Source organism: Protopterus annectens, chromosome 3.part1 (genome assembly GCF_019279795.1).
Source record: "Protopterus annectens isolate FY-2018-M chromosome 3.part1, PAN1.0, whole genome shotgun sequence".
In the NCBI taxonomy this organism is placed as follows: Eukaryota; Metazoa; Chordata; order Ceratodontiformes; family Protopteridae; genus Protopterus; species Protopterus annectens.
In genome coordinates this window covers 1,382,913,394-1,382,934,659 of record NC_056732.1, presented here as the reverse complement: position 1 = coordinate 1,382,934,659, position 21,266 = coordinate 1,382,913,394, and the positions used below count along the sequence as shown (strand labels likewise).

Genomic DNA, 21,266 nt, shown 5'->3' with positions numbered 1-21,266 from the left:
AATCATATACTGTGCTCACTGGATTCAAATCCCCTTGTAAGTCCAGTTTTTACTCTCATCACAGTAATGAGACCACCATCATCACTCAGGTGAGCCTTATTCTTGTGGCCACAGATCAGAGCTGCTACTGTTTTCTGGTTCTGCTTGAGCTCTCAGCATCTGATGCTCCTGACCTTGGCATCCTAATTAGCCACTTACATCCTTACTGTGGTCTCTCCTCTGACCATGACACACCCAATCTGTATATTCTTACCGTTTCCCCTCTTCTGCTATCCTTTAATGGCTTGCCTCCTACCTCTGACTGCACATCGAATGGTTTCAGGATTAAACTGGATTGTAAAATGTCACAGGATCTACTCGAGCTAAATCCTATTAAGAGTGCTTATACCGCTCTTATGGGGTCTCAGAGGGAGAGGTTTAGCATACTACTGATACAGCAATGGTACCCACCAACTTCACCTCTCCTTTCTTCAGGATCAAATTGTGAGTGAGCATTCCCTAGCAGAGGATTTAGAAGTTGTTCACTAAAAGGTATTTGTTAACTGCTTGAGTATGAGCAATATCTGTGACTCAGGCCATGGTTGTACATGCTACTTCAAAAGATTATAAGCTTTGCCAATTCCACTGATTACCCTTTGTGAATGTTGAGTTCAATTCTGAGGTATATATACCCTTTCTATTACCCTTAATGACTGGATGAAATTTAGGGACTATGTTTTGGCCATGTTGATGCCATTTTGTTCCAGTCTAAGGAGAATCTCCAGAACAAGCCCCTCTCTCGGTTTGCTCATGATTTGGTCTCTTCCTAACAAGACTATTTTAATACCCTTTATCTCAACTTCTCTACATCAAGACATTATTTACAGCTACTACAGAACTGTGCAGCTATGCTACTCAATGGTACACTGTACTACTACTACCACCACCAGATCTTGGTGCTAGCTTACTTCTCTCTCTAACGATTTGAGTCCATGTTACCTAAGAATCTTACTGTACTGCTCTCCTCAGGTGTAATTCTCAGCTGCTGACGGTTCCTCAAACACACTGAAATATCATGCATCAGTTTCTTTGCTTATCAGGCACTGCTTCTATGAAAACAACCTCTGTGGTTTATCAAGTATTTATTTTGCCCTGCTTTAGATCATTTAATTACCTGTTCAAACTTGGCTTTAACGAGCATCTTCCAGACCGGTCTTAGCCCCTGTTTAACGATTTCTGTTTAGGAATTCTGTTTAACAATTTTACTGTCTTCAGTTTGAACATTTGCATTTTTGCTGTTATGTTATACTTTTAATGTTATTGTTTTCTTGTCCCTTTGGCTGTTTGTTTATTTTCTGTTCCAGTGCTTTGCTGAGGTACTCAAAAATGAAGGTGAGGCTAAGTAGCAGACCTAGAATACTCAGGGCGTGAGCCACAGTCCCGTTATAAGCCATGACAATTACATTTGGATCCTCAACAAATCCCTCACTCAGAGTTTATTCAAAAACAGACCTCAGAATACCTCCATCAATGTTCTTAATGTTTATCCTGTATTGAGCTGGTCCATTGAAGAATGTACATGAAGATCAACCCCAAAATGAGCCAGTTAATCAGGCCCCTGGGTCTCCAAACTAAGTTGGAACACCAATTCCAATTGTCCAGATTTATGTACTGAAAGTCAAAATTCAAAAACCATCATCTACAGCCAATTTACAGAACAAGTCAACACACTAAATATTAACTCCCCAGGACAAGCACCAAGAGGAATGATGCACAAGACAAAAAAGTCCATGAACTCTTGCAGAAATGCTCAGAAATTAACAGTAACAGGTATAGAGTAAATAAGAAACTCTGCAATATGTCCCTACACTGAGGACCTACATGAAGGTGTTGGTGTAACCAACATCCATATGATTCAGATCAAGGGATGGATTAAAATAAAAAGCCACTCTACAACTGGTACCGCCATACTTAGGAAAGTGGGCAAAACGGAGGCCTGCAGGAACTGCAACCCACTACTACAGTCTAACCAATTCTATGATAAATGCCAGAATAACAAAGAATAAAACCTGAAACACTGTTAGACTTGCTCTGATCAATATAGCATTATATCACACAGCTGCAAAGTTTCTGAAAAGCAGCAAGTCTTGCTTAAATGTCAGTCATCAAAAATCCAACACTGGAGGTACTTCCACATGGCAGGGATTGCCCCCTCCCCATAACAATGATGCTTTACCCTTATCTAATGGTAACCCTAATCTTCATGTCATTCCCTAGATTCAGGTCACAAGGCAAATGAAGGCATCCTGCTGCCCCTTGTCTGATGGCTTAAAGCGAACATCCCAGTCTTGCCAAATTACAGAAAAAAAAAGAGGTCCACCTTCACAGAAAAGTGCAAAGAAGGATATTTCTGGAATAAAAATAAGTAGAGATATTAACCCCAACTCTTTTAAATAAAAGGAAAGAAAGAATAGGGCAAAAAGCAGCTACAAAACTATAATGTCTACATGACGGTCAAAAAATGTCTCTACTGATCCACAAAAGTTTTTTTTTTTTTTTTTAAATCAGGTATTACGTGCAATAACATAATGAAAGTGGGTAAAAGCCTCTAAAATGCTGCAAAAACAAACCGATTAAGCCAGTACACTCAACAGCAATAGCTAAAGGTAACAAAGAAAGTAAACATTTAGCCAACTCTGATGAAGACAACCGATACAGATACACCTTTCTTTGGTCTCTTAAAAAGCAAATGCTTCAGTCATCAAAAACTGACAAATCACAAACAAGTCTGTCAATGAAGTAATAATATGCATGCAAACATTCTTATGCAGATTCAGAAGTAGCCAGTGACGCAGCAAATAATTTCCCAGTCCTTGCAGTTGCTAACCACTGAAACAACAGCTCTGGCAATATGATAAATGACAATACTAAAGTGAAAGAACCAAAACGATATGTTCACAAATGAAAGGGTGCTAACATCCGCAACAGAAAAAAAAAATCCAGTTGAAATGGTGTTTCCCCAGAAAAATATGGACTTGCAAGAAACCAACTTCTGACAGAAACAAATACACAGTATTACAACAACTAATACTTGCCAGAGCATCAATGTCTGCCTAAGCAAATAAGCCAACTACAGTAAACCAAACAGATCAGGCAGCAGTCATAACCCAAAGTCTGTTTGAGCCGATGAAACCAATGGCATGGAAACATAAGCAGAAACACCAGAAGACACTAGTGTCAGAATCTAGGTAAGGAGAAAAATGCCACATCACCAGGGTGATTAAGTCACAATCACTGAGAAGCTGCAGCTGAAACTCCACAAAGCAACCGCTCCTTAGGAAAATCACTCCACAAATGAAAATGTAGTCAAAATTACTTAAACAACATAAAGATAAGCAGAAATTCGTTTCTCTGGCTCTGTAATAGTATTAAGGGCACATGAATTCTATGATTCTGTGATAATATAAAAAATTATGTTCATTGGCTAACACGTGCTGCAGGCAAGAGACTAGATGACATGCAGCTACTTAAAAACAAAATAAATCAGAAAACAGTCCATATCCTAGACTGTAAAATACACATGCCTAAGCAATACTTTATGTGCACAGGATTACTTTGTTAACCTGAAATAAAGTTCTACTTGTAGTTTGCAGAAATGACTAGACTTCCACAGCTGGAAAGACACTCCCAAAGTAAATGCCTGCCAGTTGCTACTGACAAAATGCTTTGATTTTACTCAATAGGACAATGAAAGGTCTGCACAGTCAATACTCAAAGTATGCACTGTAAATCAAAGGGATGCACCTGCTTTCTGCAGTCCAGCCATACAATCCTTTGAGCTATTCAGAGCTACATCAGTCACCAGCCAATCCAGAATGCCATGATGCTATCAGTTACTGACTACAGAATGTTACATAGTGGATCACAGTGCTGAATACAGAATGCTATATAGTGGATCACAGTGCTAAATAAACAATGAATGCTACTCACATCTCCGTTTCTTAACAGAAAACTGTGCTTGCAAGCAGGGAAACAGGGAGGAAAAATATTCACAACAGAGGTAAAAGTGAGTAGAATCAAGGGGTAGTGGCAGGGACTTCAAATGTGAATTTTGTTAAGATCCAATTAGTTATTAATAGACATTAGAAGCTCCAAAATATCAACAAATGACAGCTTTTCAACATTACGCCAGTTAAATTATTATTAAACTGTGACAAAAGATCTGACCCAAAAGGCAAGTCAAACAATCTGAGGAAAAAAGGCAGGTAACAAACTTGTTTAAATATGGCAAAAGCTAACAGAATTCTGGAATGCCGGCATTATTCCCTACCAAATGTTTTGTTCTCACTGATCTACAATGAAATGACAGACTCTGTCTATATGGCTGTACTTCAGGTGGAACACCTACAGTTACCAAAACCAAAACTTACTTAAAATTGCACTTAGCTGAAGTCAAAATTTCCCCCACCAGTACCTGTCTTGGCAATCCTCTTTTTGATGCCTCTCCAGAACAGATCTCGGAAACTGCTTCAAACAGAATCCACACTCTGAGGGCAGCTCACTCACTGCTTTTTCTACAGCGAGATTCCTGCAACACAGGCCTTTACTGATTTCACAACGACAGTTTGGGCAAGTGGCCTGTTCTTCTTTTAATCTGGCATCTGCAAGTAGGTGGATGAAACAGCCAGCACACATCAAGTGGCCATTAGTACACTGTAAAGATGGAAAAGAAGGAAGTATCACTCACCTGCAGCATTCTTTCTGTGATGCATGGTTTCCACCTTACTGCACTGACGCAGCTATGCCACCAAGATGCAGAGGTCAGCTAGAATAACAGATAACATAAGATAAAAAGGCCATCATTTCACTGATTAGAATGCTGGCACAAAGAGTTCAAACAAGTAGCAACTGCCAGATTACCTCAGTTTGGGAAATGCAGCCTAACTGGATCAACATCCATCCTCAACTAAAGTTTTATGCCAAAAAAGTACCAAATGTTACCAGTCCCTAGACTTTACAGGAGATGAAGACTGATCATACAATGAAATGGAAACACTACATCACAAAAAGAAAACTGCTGCAGGCAAGCAATATTTCTTTCTGATCACTGTTGATTCCCCTCATTGTACAGAAGCAAAAGGCAGCAAAATGTGAATGAAGTTAAGGAAAAAAAAAAAATTCCTCAGGACAGCAATATTAAAATATAACATCTGCCCTGAACTGCAAAGCCGACAACAATGTTGAATAAACGTGGGTGCACTTTCTTCATAATGCTACACACTGCAGCGTTCCACTAAGTCAACTTCAATGTCAGGCACTGGAAAGGCAGCTGTGCCCCTTTCCAAATGAGATCTTATATACACAGCACCTTTTTACAATAGAAAGCTACACAATAAACTAACCAGCTTGAAAGGGCACACTTCAAATAAAGCCTGAAAGGTATCAGAGACCTGAAAGTTCACAAAAAACATTTGATGCTGTGGTTTGCAACTCACTTACCCTTGCTATGGAACTAAAGCATACTGCAAAGAAAGACTAAAAGACAGCATAAGCCTGTAAGGTTTGCAAACTCACTCACCCTTACTGCAGAAATGAATACCACCAAAATAGTCATTCCCAGTTTACGAACTGTTAGCCATGCCTAGTGACTTGCATGCCAGTGGCATGACAGCAGCAGTAATACCAGCCTGGAAAGTCTCTCCTTAAGGTTAGAAAACAAACTAAGGGGAGTGAATTTGAGGCAAAAGAGAAGGAAGAACCTGGGGATGTAGGTGTATATATTACAGCTACAATGAATCACAAGCAAGTAAGACAATCATGGTGAAAAAAAAACTGGGGGTGGGGGAGTGCCCTAAAAAAAAAGCTTCATAAGCAGAGAGACAAGGGTCTTATTCTGAAGTGCCTTGGTCAAGTAACATCTTGATTACAGTGTGCAGTTCTGGAGGTCAGAGATTGGGGGGAGGTATCATACATCTGGAAGGAGTCCAGAAGACTTACTTGAAGGCTGTATGGAATGGAAAGCTAAGATCACATATTAAAGAAACTGTGAGACTCTTTTTCACTAGATGAAAAGAAGGAAAAGGGGGAATAGCATAAGTGCATGAGAGCATGCCTATGAGATGAGAAGGGTCACCCTTAAAAAAGATGGAGTCTAGAGGGGGCACAAGCTACAAGACTACAGGAACCAAATAATCCCTAGATATGTGACAGTACTTCATGAAGAGGGTAGTGTTCCCACAGAATAAGCTAGCCTACCCTAGAGGGAGGGTGATGATAGCCCAGATGAGGCCAACCTGCTCTCATGCGAATGGACTGCAAATTCCCAGCTGCCATAGGACCAGGGGATGTGTACTTGGCAATCCCAAGTCAATGACAGTAGCCTTCATGGGGTGAAGTGGGGAGGGGCACAGGGTACCCACTTTGACAATGCTGTTCAGCCATAAGGGGTGTAGCTGGTACCAAAACAAATGCCATCATTGCCGGGATGCCTGTAAAAATACAAACATTACCAGTACTTCCTGTATGATGCCTCCTCTCCCTAGCTTGCTCTTGTCTTACTGGAAAATACCCAGAAGTGGGGAATAAGTGGACTAGGCTAATTTAGGGAAGAATTGGTTGTCAGGATGCACAGCTGGAAAAAAGCAAATAGAAATAAATACCTGTTGAGAATGTTTAATCTGTTAAAAGGACATACTAGGTAAGTAATTTCTCCATATTAAGCAAATGCAATTTTAAAAAAATGCCTCAATCATAATGACTAGTCATCTGTTCAGCAGCTATCCATGCAAACTCCAATATATGACTATGCAACATACTACAATGTCTTGGTTCCAAATAACCAGATATCCAGGATCAAAACAGGCCAAGATAAAGGTATGAATAATTGCCTGAGCAGAGCAAATCCAAATTAAAACTCAGATTTAAATGTGACAATGGGCTTAGTGTTAAGCCAATGAATATTTGCTGGAGCATGGCAGATTTTAGAGATGACAATGTGTTTAGTTTTTACACCCAATACAATAATACATACGTTAATAAATGGGCAAAATATTCCTCCATGCCAACATCTGGAAAATGCAGTACATTACACTGAAGAACTCGGGACAAATGAAAAAGTAAGTTTTAATGAACGTCTTACACCAGCAAAGTGGCACAGTAGTTAATGCTGCTGCGCCTTGGTCCCTGGATTTATGGTTCAGTTTTGGCTCCAGACACTGTCTCTACAGGTATAAGAGGTTATGGGGAAAGGAAAATGAGGGGACGTAAAATGTTTAATTCACTAAAAAGACAGGCTATACAGGCTTATCCACTACCATCAAATAATTTTATTGTTGACCCTTTAAAAACTATTACTAACATCAGAGGAAAACACCCCTTACCACCTACAACAAAAATGCATATTTGCAGCTCAATTTAAAGTAAATGCTAGCCCAAAAGAAAAGAGATGCACCAAGTAAATGTGGACAAAATTCCTTTTGTTTTATACTCTCTATTTATACAGCTACACAGTTTGCTACCCATTTCTACTCATTCATCTAAAGTAGGAAACCTACAGTGCTGGACCAAGTCAAAGGTTTTCATAATATTCAACCACTGCATCCACAGGTATAGTTCTTGTCCAACTCCCTTGTGACCATCAAAAAACTGAATCTTGAAACTCGCCAAGCAGTAGACTGTACACAAAAGCCAAAACCGATGAGATGTCCTGCTGCCAGATGAGATGGTAGGAATGAGAGGCACTGAGCAAGCATGGGAATCAATATTCAGAAAAGGTCTTGATCCTGGTAACTCTTTGCACTGTCATTTTATTTATACAAAAACTTCATGCAGTACTTGCTCTATCTGATCTTCATTTATAAGAGGAACAGTTTCCAGTGTAGGAAGTTGTGACAATAATAGCAAACATTTGTTTGCATTTAAGTACAAAAAAGTACAGTTGTGTAAGGTACTCACTGTAGTGGAATATATTTCAGAAACATACTCAAAAGTATGGATGTCATAAATGTCAATCCACAACCTCTTTTTCCAGCAACATTAATGCATTACCTTAGCATAAGGCAGCATCTGTCTCACCATACTGGAGTCACTAGGCCTGGATAGAGAAAGGAAATAGTGCAAAAGAAAAAGGGAGAGAGATTTGGTTTTGTACTGAAGTCATCCTCAAGTCTTGGTGGGCCTGTTCCTAACTAAATCCTATCAAGGCGAAACTGATGTATTGACTTTCATATAGCATGAAAAAAAATACAGAAAAAGAGAGCTGGGCGCACTTATCCCAGGATAAAAAAGTGCCTAGCCCTGCCAAAGGCACTAGGGCCAGGACTAGTATAGTGACTGGTGCAAAGTCCTCTAGGAATAGAAGAGAGCTTGCTACTTGTGTTGGGCCCTCTAATGAATCAGGGCCTAATGTGACAACAAAAAATAAGTCTACGAAAAGTTGAAAAATTGACCAGCCAGACAAGATGCCTGGAAATGAAGAAATAGACACCCAAGGAGAAAAAATAAATTATGTCTTGTTTCTGCCATGCAACTAACCCCAAGTTCCCAAAAAGGGGTTACACTGCAAAAGTAAGGGAAAAAAAAGCAGAAGAGAAAAATCACTGAAATAGAAAAAAAATGCAGACCCCAATTTAAGGTCATTAATTGGCCAAATAGACAAAACAATATGCAGACAATAAAACAGAACAAGTTGACAAAGGAAGCAAAAATTGAAGTACTAAGAGAAAGAAAAAAATCCACAGGTATTTTCTAACATTAAGGAGATAGAGAAATGGACACAAGAGACAAAGAGAGACCCAATATATGCAGAAAATAAATCAATGTTAACTAATAATTGTAAAGCAAAGTCACAATTGTTTGAAATTACATACAGGAAAAGGCACCCAGACATGGCAGAAGTCTAATGTAGTGGCAAGTAAGCAGTTTGATACAGAAATGGAGAAAGTGAAAATGAAGAGATAAATCAGCTAAGAATGAAGGATTTAAAAGGGAATACCAGAGGCAAAACTCAGTTCAGAATGGTGGTTTATCAAACAGGTACAGGTTGAAGAAATGACACAGGAAGTAGAGCAATGCAGTAGTAGAGAAAATCACTCCATTCAATTAAATATTGAAAGCAGTAAATATGTCTCACAAAATGAAATGCCACAGTCATTTCAAAGCCAAGATATTTCCATGAACAGGCAGAAAGAGCTAGAAACTCAAACCATAGAAGAAACTCTCAATCTAAGACCCGCTGGATTTGATAGAACTGGATAAAAATATAACATGCATGAAAGACCGACGCTGACGAAAGTGAATAAGACAGGGAGTGTTCAAAACTTAATAAGCCAAATTAAAGTGACTGGAACTATAAACATATACTTATGCAAGCCTTTGGATACACACACATTGATCTGCAGGAGGGCTCTTCAGATACATTGCCCAATAAAAAAAAAATTAAAAGCCATTGCAGGATTCAGAAAGCCACTTTCCTGCCTTTTTTCACAGCTGTCTGTAAAGTTCATCAGACCAGTCACAAGCAGAGTCACTCAGGCATCAGTCCTGGGACCGTGCCTTTTTTGAATTTGCTTCTCTGATGTCAAGGCCAATGTCAAGGGCCTCTGGCTCATGAGATATGCAGGCGATTACAAATTAGGAGCAGTCATAGAATCCCCACTGACAGTAATGTTTTTCAGGAAAGCCTGATACAGACAGATAGCGCCATGGACTAAAAGTAAATGCTGAGAAATGCATAACAGTATCCTTTGGGACGTTATCCACCCCTGGTAACAGCCACATTGACAACACACCTCCTAAGAGTTGACCCAGTAGTTGGGGACTTGAGGGCACACAACAGATGGTAATCTATCCTTTAACTATCTCATCCACAGTAGTGAAGAAATCATTCTATGTTGTGCAACTTGTAAACAAAGGTACGGCATCCAAGTCCAAGGAGGTCATTGTTCCACTGTGTTCAGCATTCATCAGACCTATAATTGAGTACAATGCCCCCTTTGGTATCTACCTAACCATGCACATCCAACAACTGGAATGTCCACAGAGATTCCACACTAAAAGGATACAGGGTGTAACATGTATGCCGACTGCCTCAAAGCCCTATCCCTGTATTCCGTCTCCTACAGGCTGTTGAGGAGAGATCTTTGCCTGGCAAACAAGGCATTGTCAAACTCCACCTTGATGGGCCTCCTGTATATCCACAAAACAAACATCCCCAGAATTACCCACTCTAAAGACTTAAACCTTGCCTGTGATACAAACAGGACCTGCTGGAGAGACATGTATTTTGGAGACTACCTCCATCAGGAACAGCCTTCCCATACATGAAAAGCAAAGTTCCTCCTTAAGCCAGTTAAGTGCAACTTGGACAGTTGGATGGGGAACAAGACATTCATATCTGGTTTGGCACCTATGTCTCTAATGGATACAGGCAGCATGTAAATGGTTCATCTCCCAGGCCCCTTCTTACACTTATCAAGGGTACGAGAACTGGTCAGATATTTGGGATGCATGACTAGGCTTAAAAAGACCCAAGTGGTTGTTAGCCTAGTATATACCTATGAACCTATAACACATTATTTTGTGCAATGAAAGTAAGACAAGGTATCATCAATAATGTATAAATTAGTAAAGGCAAATAGATTACCACAATGGAAGCATAGACTATAAATACTTCTGAAAGTTAAGAAAAATATCATTATTTGAAGAATACAGAAAAGGAAATAAAGTGAAATAATTACTAGAAAAGTGAGAGCGTTAAAACAAACATGCAACATCAGAACAGACCAGGATTTGAGTTATACTATCTCTAAAAATAAATAAAAAATATCTGTGCAGGCTGAAAAACTTAGGAGATATGCTGAGAAATATAAAGAAAGGATTAGAAAAACAGTTTAGGGATGACTCAAAGAAATTTTACTGGGAGTTGGGAAAGAAAACCGCAACAGTTGAGATATCATCAAGAAAAGAGGAAATGAATGCATTCTGGAGAAATGCCTACAAGGATCCAGATGAGCACAATAAGGAAGCCATGTGGATAAAAAGTAAAAGAACAATTACGAGACTGATATAGAAGATATGGATTCAGAGCCGAATGCATCATTTGTTTGGAGGTAGAAAAGATGACTACCTCCTTCAAGACTATAATGGGATCTAATGATCCTGTCAGATCTGATGGCCTAGCAGACACAGCGGAGAGACCTGATGAACTGGTCGGATCCAAGGCTAGTCTGGTCTTGGTCAGATCCGAGGACTTCTGATACGGAGAAGCCCTGAATCTGCACGACAGTTCCGCGGATCTCTACTCCAAAGGCCTTGGATCCGAGACAGACCAGGCTGGAATTGGATCCGGAGAATTGGAATCGGACAGCCACAGTTTCTTTGAGGGAACTGGCTGGAGGGAAGGGGACTTCCTCTTCGGATCAGAAGAGGAAGGCTTTGAGGGGGAAACAAAGGGTCCCGTTTGGGCCAGACCCTTTAGCAAGAGTTTGTTGTGCTAAAGACCTCAGGTTGAACACAGCAAAAATGTCACATTCAATCTCCAGGAGCTCCCAAGCAATACAAGCACTCCTTCTGCGCATCGGAATTAAGCATCTTCCAACTGTATGAGGACATTTCTTAAAGCCGGAAGGTTTATCAGACATAATTCTAACAACTAAAAGAGAGTAAACCAAAGTTTGTGTCTTTTGGCTTTTCCCGGTTAGGGGTCGCCACAGCAGAACTCCAGTCCACTAATGATTGGCAGTTGATTTTTACGTACCGGCTTGCCAGGCCTAACGCACAACCTTCAACAAAGGTACAACTACTAAAACACACCAACAACATTAACACTACAGCCTTAACACCTGCAAGACAAAAGGGTGCCAAAACCCAACTCACACAAACTAAAACCGAAAACTAAGCTAAGGGAAGGGAGGTAATAAACTAAAGGAACAATAACTCACAGTCCCAAACTACACTAGAAAAAACACTATCAACTCTATTTATGGTACAAGAAAAAAAGAAACACTTATCTGGCTAGAACCAGAGGAACAAGTGTCTGCACAGGATACACGGCAAATGAGATCTAGGGGTCAGAGGGCATCATAGCAGCTAGAGTCTTGAATCCATCTGCAGTATTTGCTCAGACCTGGTATCAGATCCTAGACCCTATGGTGATGAATGATGACTTGGATAACATCAGATCCAGATGGTATACAAAGCAGTCCTGGGACTCCATATTATTGCAGCATCTCTACAAAACATTCCAGGCAACACTGTCATGCTTTTTTCCATGTCCATAAATACATATATAATCATAGGCAGGTACTAGGCTATCAGCCCTGGGGCCTATATAAGCCTAGCCAAAAAGGTTCCCTGGCTTTCGCCACCCAAGAAAATTATTTTCCTGTACCCCTGTCGAGTAGTGCCGTAGAAGTGATCCCCGGGGTGAATTTTCTATTTCCCATCCAGTCAATATTTTTCTTAAAGAGGGCCAATGAGGAGCTTTGCTTGACAAGAATGGGTAGTTTGTTCCAGAGTATGGGAAGTCTCTAGGACAGGAATCAATCCATCCAGCATGTTCTGTTTATTGTGGTGACAAGGTTTAGGTCCCTGGAGCGTGTATTTCAGAGAGATTGAGATTTCTTTAAGTGTAGCATGTCCAACAGCTCTGGGTTTGACACAGCTTTGTATGTTAGGCAGAGATCGCCTCAGAGTAGGCGATATGCGACAGAGTAGAGCTTGAGTTTTTTTCAGAAGGTCTGCATATGGCATCTGTTTGAGGCCGGTAATCCTCTTAGTGAGGTATTTCTGTGGCCTTTCCAATTGTTGTATATGTCTTGGGAGATACATGCCAAATGGGGCATTGTACTCTATAATGGGTCTGATGAGGGATGAGTAGAGAGGAACAATGACCTCCTTTTTTCTAGACGAGAACCCTTTTGTGATGAGGTGTGCCACGTAGAAGGATTTCCTGACTACTGTGGCGATGTGATTATTAAAGGAGAAACTACTGTCCACCTGTGTCCTGAGGTCTCATCACACTTTGTGTTTAGTGAGCTACCGCTTATGCGGTAGTTGACGGGTACTGAGTTTTTCCCAAAGGGGATGCCATTGAGCTTGAGGCCATGAATTTGACACCAAGCATCTGTCTCTGTGAGGCCCTTTTGTAGAATGTCTATATCATTAGGTGATGCTATTATGGCTCCCAGTTTGCAGTCATCTGCAAACTTTGTTAGCCAAAGACCTTTTGTGTTGGCCTGCACTTCAGAGAAGTAGATGCCGAACAGGAGAGGGCCCAGGACTGAACCCTGTGGTATTCCATTAGTCACTGGTCTGAAGACAGACTTGGAGTCGGCTACTTTTACTGTGTGGGTTCTGTCAGTGAGCCAGTTGGCCACCCATCTTGTGATATAGGGATTTATGCCCAGTTTAGTGAGTTTATCTATAATAATAGAGTGGGGGATGGTATCAAAAGCCTTGGCAAGGTCAAGATAGGCTGTGTGCATATCTTGCCCTCATCTATGGCTCTAGTGACTGCTTCAAAGACGTCAATCAGGTTTAGTAGACAGAAATACCTTTTACAAACCCAAACTGAATGGGATCCAGGGTTTGGCAGTTACCTATGTCGCCTTTGTTTATAAGCTCCAAGATGATACGTTCAATGGCCTTGCAGACCAGGCTCATCAGGCTGAGGCAGTAGTTTCTGGGGTCCGTGGTGGCATCCCTTCTGTGGAGTGGGACAGCTGTCGCTGTGCGCCAATCAGTAGGCACATAGCCTGAGGTGAGGCTATGACTGAACATGGTACTTAGGTGGGGTGCCAGTTCATTCTGTAGTTCATGCAGTACGCAGCCTGAGATGTTGTCTGGTCCCAGGTATGCTGTGTTCTTCGTTTTGGGGAGAGTGGTCTTTACTTGTTCATCTGTGACTACAGGTGATTTTCATTCTTCCGGTATTAAGATGGGCCCTTTGGAGGGTGAGAGGGAGGTAAAGTTAGCAGTGAACCTATTTGCCAGGATGTTGGCAATATCGGCTGGTTCTGTATATTTAGTGCCATTGTGCTATACCTCAGAGCAGATCTGAGTGTTGCCATTGAGATTCTTGACATAGCTGTAGAATACTTTGTGGTTGCCTTTGGAATCAGTGGCGATTTTATTTTCATAACTGGCGCTGCAGGATTTTATGAGGGATCTCAGCTTCTTGCGGAGGCTGACCAGGGAGTTCCTCCAATCTTGAGATTTTACTCTTTTTTGCAACAGCTTCTTCCTTCTGTTGTAGAGTTTATGGCAGGGGATCACCAGATTGGCTCCCTTTTTTGGAGGAGAGAGTCTTGGTTTTGTTGGGGATTGCATGATCCATGCACTCATGTATGTGCTTATACAGTGCATTTGTGTATGATTCAGCAGTCATACCTCTATTTTCCATCTGCATGGGTGTCGTGACGTTTGCCACTTCTGTCTTAAGAAGCATGAAGTTGGCTTTGGAGTAGTTTTTGATGGTGGTTTCCTTAATGGGGGGTGAGTGTGGGATATGGATGTCTAGGGTGATTAGCTTGTGGACGGATCTGACCAGTTAGGAGGTGACCTCTGGCATGGAACACCGGTTACCCATATTGGTAATGACCAGGTCCAGGATATTGCTGCCCCTGGTGGGGGTGTGGACAAGCTGATCCAAGGGGTTGGAATTTATGAATTCCAGAAAATGTTAAGCGAGCGAGTTAGTACAGGAGCAGTTTTCCCAGTTGATGGTAGGGTAGTTGAAATCACCCATAATTAAGATATTTGGTTACACCTTAATATTTTCCAGTATCTTAAGAAATGAAGAGTGGGAATCCTGGGGCATTGTGGGGGACCTGTAACAAGCTATGACCTGGATTGCAGTCTTGCCCAGTGTTAGTAGCACTTGGATAATTTCGGATGCATTATGTTGAGCAACTAGCCTGGAGGTGTGGATATCCTTAATGAATATGGACATGCCTTTAATGTTTCGGTCCAGGTTAGGTGGCTGAAAGGTGCGGTAGGAATTATAGCCTGGCAATGCAGGGGTGCTCTCTGGAGCCTTGAACCAGGTCTTTGTCACTTCACAGATGTCAATGTTCTCCATTTTAAGGAGTGCCTCGAGTGAGTTCATTTTGAGTTTTAACTTCTAGCATTGAGTAGCATTACCCTCAGAGTTTGCTTGCTTGCACCTGTTACAGTGGTGAATTTAGCATTTGAACCTTGCCCAAAAAAGGCACTATAGGGTGGCAAGAGCCTTAGCCAATATCCAGAATCCCAGGAGCGACAGGTGCAGGCCATCTCTAGCAAAGCATTGTGGTCTGTCGACCATGTCGTCTCCAGGCAGACAGATACTGGTTCCCCTTAAAATGACACCAGAAGCTTAGCCAATTGTTGAAGTCAATCATTTTGTCCTTGCACTGTGGTATCATTCTGGGTGATGGCAGGATGCTTCCCAGGGCAAGGATCATACCCTCCTGGGCTACAAGATCCGAGAGCTCCTCCATGTCAACACTTCAAACATCAAATGACCCTCTTCAATAACCAAGAAAGAACAAATAGTTGATCCACGTTTCGGAGCCATGGATGACTCCACAGTGCTCTTACTGAAACAGAGGCTTAACTAGTGGACAAAATATCCTTTTCAGCACAAAGGCATACGCCTTTCCAGGGGAGCTGACAGCAAGATTTTCTTATATATGTACACACCCTTCTATTCCATTTATGAAAATTAAGGACAAGCAAGCCATTCTGCCAATCAGTAGTACTGTCCCTGCCTTCCATGCAACATTAAAAAAGGCAGATTAACCAGAGCCACATAGAAAATATTAAGCACCTTCAGCATTCCTAGATGGTTCTCATCAACTCATGAAGTCCACCAACACTGCCTTCACTGCAGTGATAACGTATACAAAAATTATTCTAGTTCCATCAGCTGTTTCGGATACTATGGCCTCAGACAGTGGTTATAGTGTCAGAAGCTGCTGGTGCTATGCCATCACAGAATGGTATGCCCAAATCTCCCACTTGCTCAACGCATCCTGAGCCAAGGTCCATATTTCTCCACCTTTGTTAAGGGTATCATGGTCAATAAACTCCTAACCCCCTAAAGAAAAAAAAGAAGAAAGTTAGTGGATGGTTTTGCCAGAATATTTCAGAGTCCATTCTGTAGTCATTCACCATGACCTTGCCTAACTCTTCATATCCTTTCAAGCCAGCACTTTAGTGACCATCATAGCTGCTGCCTTCATCTGTTGGCATGGCTAAAACCAAAGTCTCTCAGCACTAGCACTGAACACAAGGCCCCTCTCATTAACATGACAGTTTTTGCTACACCTCTGGTTCCACCTGTGGGTGTAGTGCAACTGGCATGACGAGCTTTTGTGCAAAACTCTTTGCTGTAATCTCAGTTACTGATCTCTTGAAAAGGGTCTACTCAGGCTCTATATGCAAACATGGGAGTAGCTCTTCCAGAAGCAGGAGATAAACTCATCCCTCACCAAAATATCCTACAGACCTTCTATAGTGATTCCTTCAATCACTACACAGGCTGATTTTTCTGCCTCTATCCAGCTGCTGCCTCTGTTGTCTGGCCCAATGCACCACCAAACTATAAACAGTTCACATTAAGATTAATGTCTCATCTGAAGGGCAGCACATGGACAAGAACCACCACCATCTTATGCTGCACTGCAGTGTCAGTAATGGAAAAATAAATCCTAGCACCTGCAGTGTTACTAGAAGCTACAGTTTTCTTATCTTCCAGCATAGGTTCAGAGGTGTTTACTAAGCTAACGACCACTAGGACCTTTTTAAGCCTAGCCATGCATACCAAATCTCTGACGAGTTCTGATACCCTTGATAAGTGTAAGCAGGGGCTTGGGAAGTGAAACATTTACAAGCAGGGCCCTGAGAGAAACTATTTACAGGCCGAATCCATTACAGACATAGCTGCCAAAAAGGGATAACCTTCCTGTTCCCCACCCAGTTGTCCAAGTAATCATTTTTTTTCCCTCATTCATTGCTTTGATCGCCTTCCAAAGAAGTCCACCAGGTTAAGTAAGACGTTTCCTACATTATTGATCATTTCCATGACGATTCTTTCCATGGCTTTGCATTTGAGATTAGTAAGTTATAAGTCTAGTTTCCAGGGTCTGTAAATGGCCCATCTTTGTGCAAATGTGTTCATTAGACACAAAGCCTGTTTGGAAGCTACAGTTAAATGGAGATTCCGGAGGGCCTGATAGGTCATGGTTCATGCTATTTAGAAGGCATCCTGGGATATTCTCGGGGCCCAATGATGCAGTGTTCTTGGCCTTGGAGAAAGCATTGAAAACCTATTCCCTAGTGATAGGAGGAGGAAGTTATTGAAGGAGAGAGAGAGAGAGCCACTGAATTCTGTACTACTGAATTCTGTAATATTGAAAACAATCAAGACACAATACTATGAAATGTGGATTCTTCAAATAGTAATATGAACATTTCTATGGATAACATCTCTTTTTCAGAGGACAGTATGGATGTAATTACTAATGCCCATCAGCGGGTTTATACTTCCACTATTAACATACACAGCCTACTTTATAGAACATTTTAAAACTAATAGTAGTAAAACTTTTTCAGGTATGCTGAATTGCGATGTGGGACTGCAGTTAGTTTACAAGTATGCCTATTTTTTTTTTTTTTTTTTTAAAAGTTGAACCATGATGGATTACAATGGACCATTTCCAAGGAACGTAGTAATAATTTAAATGTATTTAAATTATATTTGTATACTGGAGTAGTGCACATACATCAATAGACCAATTACAGGCACAGCCTGGGTACGTAGAATCTCAGAAATCATTAAAACATATTTACAGATGCAATAATATGCTAAAATTATCTTTACACATTTACAGATGAAAGAATGTTAAAAAAAACATTTAGGTGAAGATAAAGAAAAACAGTTTAATATTATTTTTATTTATCCTTTAAATTCCACTAGCATAGTGGCCTCTTTTTCAGGGGAGCCCGAGGTAATATTTATACTACTAGGGGAAATTTGACCAGGGCATCAGGGAAATTCCCCTACTCGTCAATGTTGTGAGTGGGATACATTTTGTAGGAGCACTTTGTTTCTGTTCCAGGTGCAGAGGTGGCCCAGAGAAACAGGGAGGCAGAAAGAGATGAGTGGTGAAAGAAATGGAGGAGAAAGCAAATACCAAAAACAGAAAATGTGTGCAGGATTCTCAAAAAATGTTTCACAAAGAAATCAGTTTGATGGAGATGAGTCAGCGAATGATGGATGTATAAATTACAACCCTACAGTCGGGAGAGATGCAGGATGACTTACTTAAAGAAATGGTAGTAGAGAGTGAGCCAGAAAATGGAGATGTTTCGTGGGGGACACTGTGGGGGAAAATACAAAAGGAGGACGTAATGCTGAGATGGAAAAGATAACACATGCAGGGAAAGTAAAAGAAGGGAAAGAGGAGTAGCAGAAAAGAAGGCATATGAAAATGAAAACTGGAAGTACACGGTAAGGATCCAAATTAAAGAAGAGGTATGAAGTGTGGGACAATGTTATAGCTCCTTTGGGTGTAAAAGCTCATGAGGCAAGAGCATTTATTTTTGTTAACAAAGGGACACTTTGACACACTGTATTTGAGACTGTTATTTTAATGGAAAATTTTCTTGGTGAATATGAAAAAAAAAACTAACCCATGGAATCTTTATGTGATAAAAACATTTAATAGGGAAACAAAAATGAAAATTCACGTACAATTTTGAAATGACACAGACTCAAAAGACATTTGAAAACTTTATCTAAAGAAGTAAAAGACATTGCAAATATTTATGACAAAAGGAGTTTATGGACTGGTGGGCTGGGACTGTAATATTGTGTTACAAATAGAAAGAGAAAAAATATGCATATCCCAAAGCATGATAAATGTGGAGGGAAATTGGGGTGTCAAAATACTGGGCACAACCCAAAACTAAGCTTTTTTGTGGAAAAGGAGATTTGCTAAGTAACTGTGACAAAAGAAAATGTTACATTTGTGGGGAAATGGAACAAGGTGCAAAAAATGTGAACTGAAATGTTATAAATGTAACAAAATTGGGCATTTATGTATGGTTTGCAAAAAAAAAAAAAAGAATTAAGAAAAAGAAAAAAGAAAATTAACAAAAGAAATTTTACAAGCAGCAGACATAGAAGAAATAATAAATGAGAAAAAAAAAATAATGAAGAGGACAGAAGGATCTGAAATAAGTGCACTTCTTTGTGCCGGTCCCAAGCCCGAATAAATGGGGAGGGTTGTGTCAGGAAGGGCATCCGGCGTAAAAATTCGCCAAAACGTTTCATGCAGTCACCAGTTACTATTTACATACCGGATCGGTCGAGGCCCGGGTTAACGACGACCGCCACCAGTATTGTTCGCAAACAGGGTGCTGGTGGAAATTGGGCTACTGTTGGCCGAAGGAGGAGAAGAGGCGGAAGGCATGGCCGAAGGCAGGAAGAGAGGAGAAAGGCTAGGACTGTGGTAGTGAGGGTCGGAACTTTGAATGTTGGTCGTATGACTGTTATAGGGAGAGAGCTAGCTGATATGATGGACAGAAGGAAGGTTGGTATATTGTGTGTGCAAGAGACCAGATGGAAGGGGAGTAAGGTTAGGTGTACTGGAAGTGGGTTCAAATTCTTTTATTGTTTTATCATGGTGTGGATGGGAGGAGAAATGGCGTAGGAGTTATTCTAAAGGAACAGCATGTGAAAAGTGTTTTGGAGGTGAAAAGAGTGTCAGATAGAGTGATTTTTATGAAGACGGAAATTGATGGTGTAATGATGAATGTTGTTAGGGCATATGCTCCACACGTTTGGTGTGAAATGGATGAGAAAGAAAAATTTTGGAGTGAATTGAAGTGGTGATGACTGTACCCAAGGGTGAGAGAGTGGTGATTGGAGCAGATTTCAATGGGCATGTTGGTGAAGGGAACAGAGGGGATGAGGAAGTGATGGGTAGGTATGGTGTTAAACAAAGGACTACAGAAGGTCAGATGGTAGTGGATTTTGCAAAAAAGGATGGACATGGCTGTGGTGAATACGCATTTTAACAAGAGGGAGGAGCATAGGGTGACATACAAGAGTGGAGGAAGATGCACACAGGTGGATTATATCTTATGTAGGAGGGCCAGTTTGAAGGAAATTGGAGACTGTAAAGTGGTGACCGGAGAAAGTGTAGTTAGGCAGCATGGGATGGTGGTTTGTAGGATGACGTTGGTGATCAAGAAGAGGAGGAGGAATGTGAGGGCGGCACCAAGGATCAAATGGTGGAAATTGAATTGTGAGTTCAGGGATGAGTTAAGGCAGGCATTGGGTGGCAGTGAAGAGTTACCAAATAGCTGGGTAACTACAGCAGAGCTAATAAGGGAGACGGCTAGAAAGGTGCCTGGTATGACATCTAGACAGAGGAAGGACGACAAGGAGACATGGTGGTGGAATGAGGAAGTACAGGAGAGTATAGAGAGAAAGAGGTTGGCAAAGAAGTCAGATTGTCAGAGAGAAAGTAGACAGGAGTATAAGGAAATGAGGTGCATGGCAAAGAGAGATGTGGCGAAGGCTAAGGATAAGGCATATGAAGAGTTGTATGAAAGGTTGGACACTAAGGAGGGAGAAAAGGACCTGTACCGATTGGCTAGACAGAGGGACAGAGCTAGGAAAGATGTGCAGCAAGTAAAGGTGATAAAGGATAATGAGGGAAACATACTCACATGCGAGGAGAGTGTGTTGAGGAGATGGAAAGAGTACTTTGAGGGGTTGATGAATGAAGAGAATGAGAGACAGAGAAGGTTGGATGATGTAGGGATACTGAATCATGAAGTGCAATGGATTAGCAAGGAGGAAGTAAGGACAGCTATGACGAGAATGAAGAATGGAAAGGCTGTTGGCCCAGATGACATACCTGTGGAAGCATGGAGGTGAAATGGCAGTGGAGTTTTTAACCAGATTGTTTAATGAAATCTTGGAAAGTGAGAGGATGCCTGAGGAATGGAGAAAAAGTGTTTTGGTACCGATAAGGGTGATGTGCACAGCTGTAGTAACTACAGAGGGATTAAATTGATCAGTCACAGCATTAAGTTATGGGAAAGAGTAGTGGAAGCAAGGTTAAGAAGGGATGCCATGATTAGTGATCAGCAGTATGCTTTCATGCCGGGAAAGAGCACTACAGATGCGATCTTTATTCTGAGAGTGTTGATGGAGAAGTACAGAGAATATCAGAAGGAGTTGCACTGTATGTTTGTAAACTTACAGAAAGCATATGACAGGGTGTAAAGGA

The 21,266-nt window shown here is 41.1% G+C and overlaps 1 protein-coding gene across 1 annotated transcript in view; it reads right to left on the bottom strand.

Annotated features, from left to right (window-relative positions):
* CYHR1 (cysteine and histidine rich 1) overlaps positions 1–21,266 on the bottom strand; it is an 892,696-nt gene that overhangs the window by 430,834 nt on the left and 440,596 nt on the right. The window contains exon 2 of the mRNA XM_044067419.1: positions 4,454–4,692. Coding sequence (XP_043923354.1) covers positions 4,454–4,692 — 239 coding nt within the window. The remainder of the gene's footprint in view (positions 1–4,453; positions 4,693–21,266) is intronic.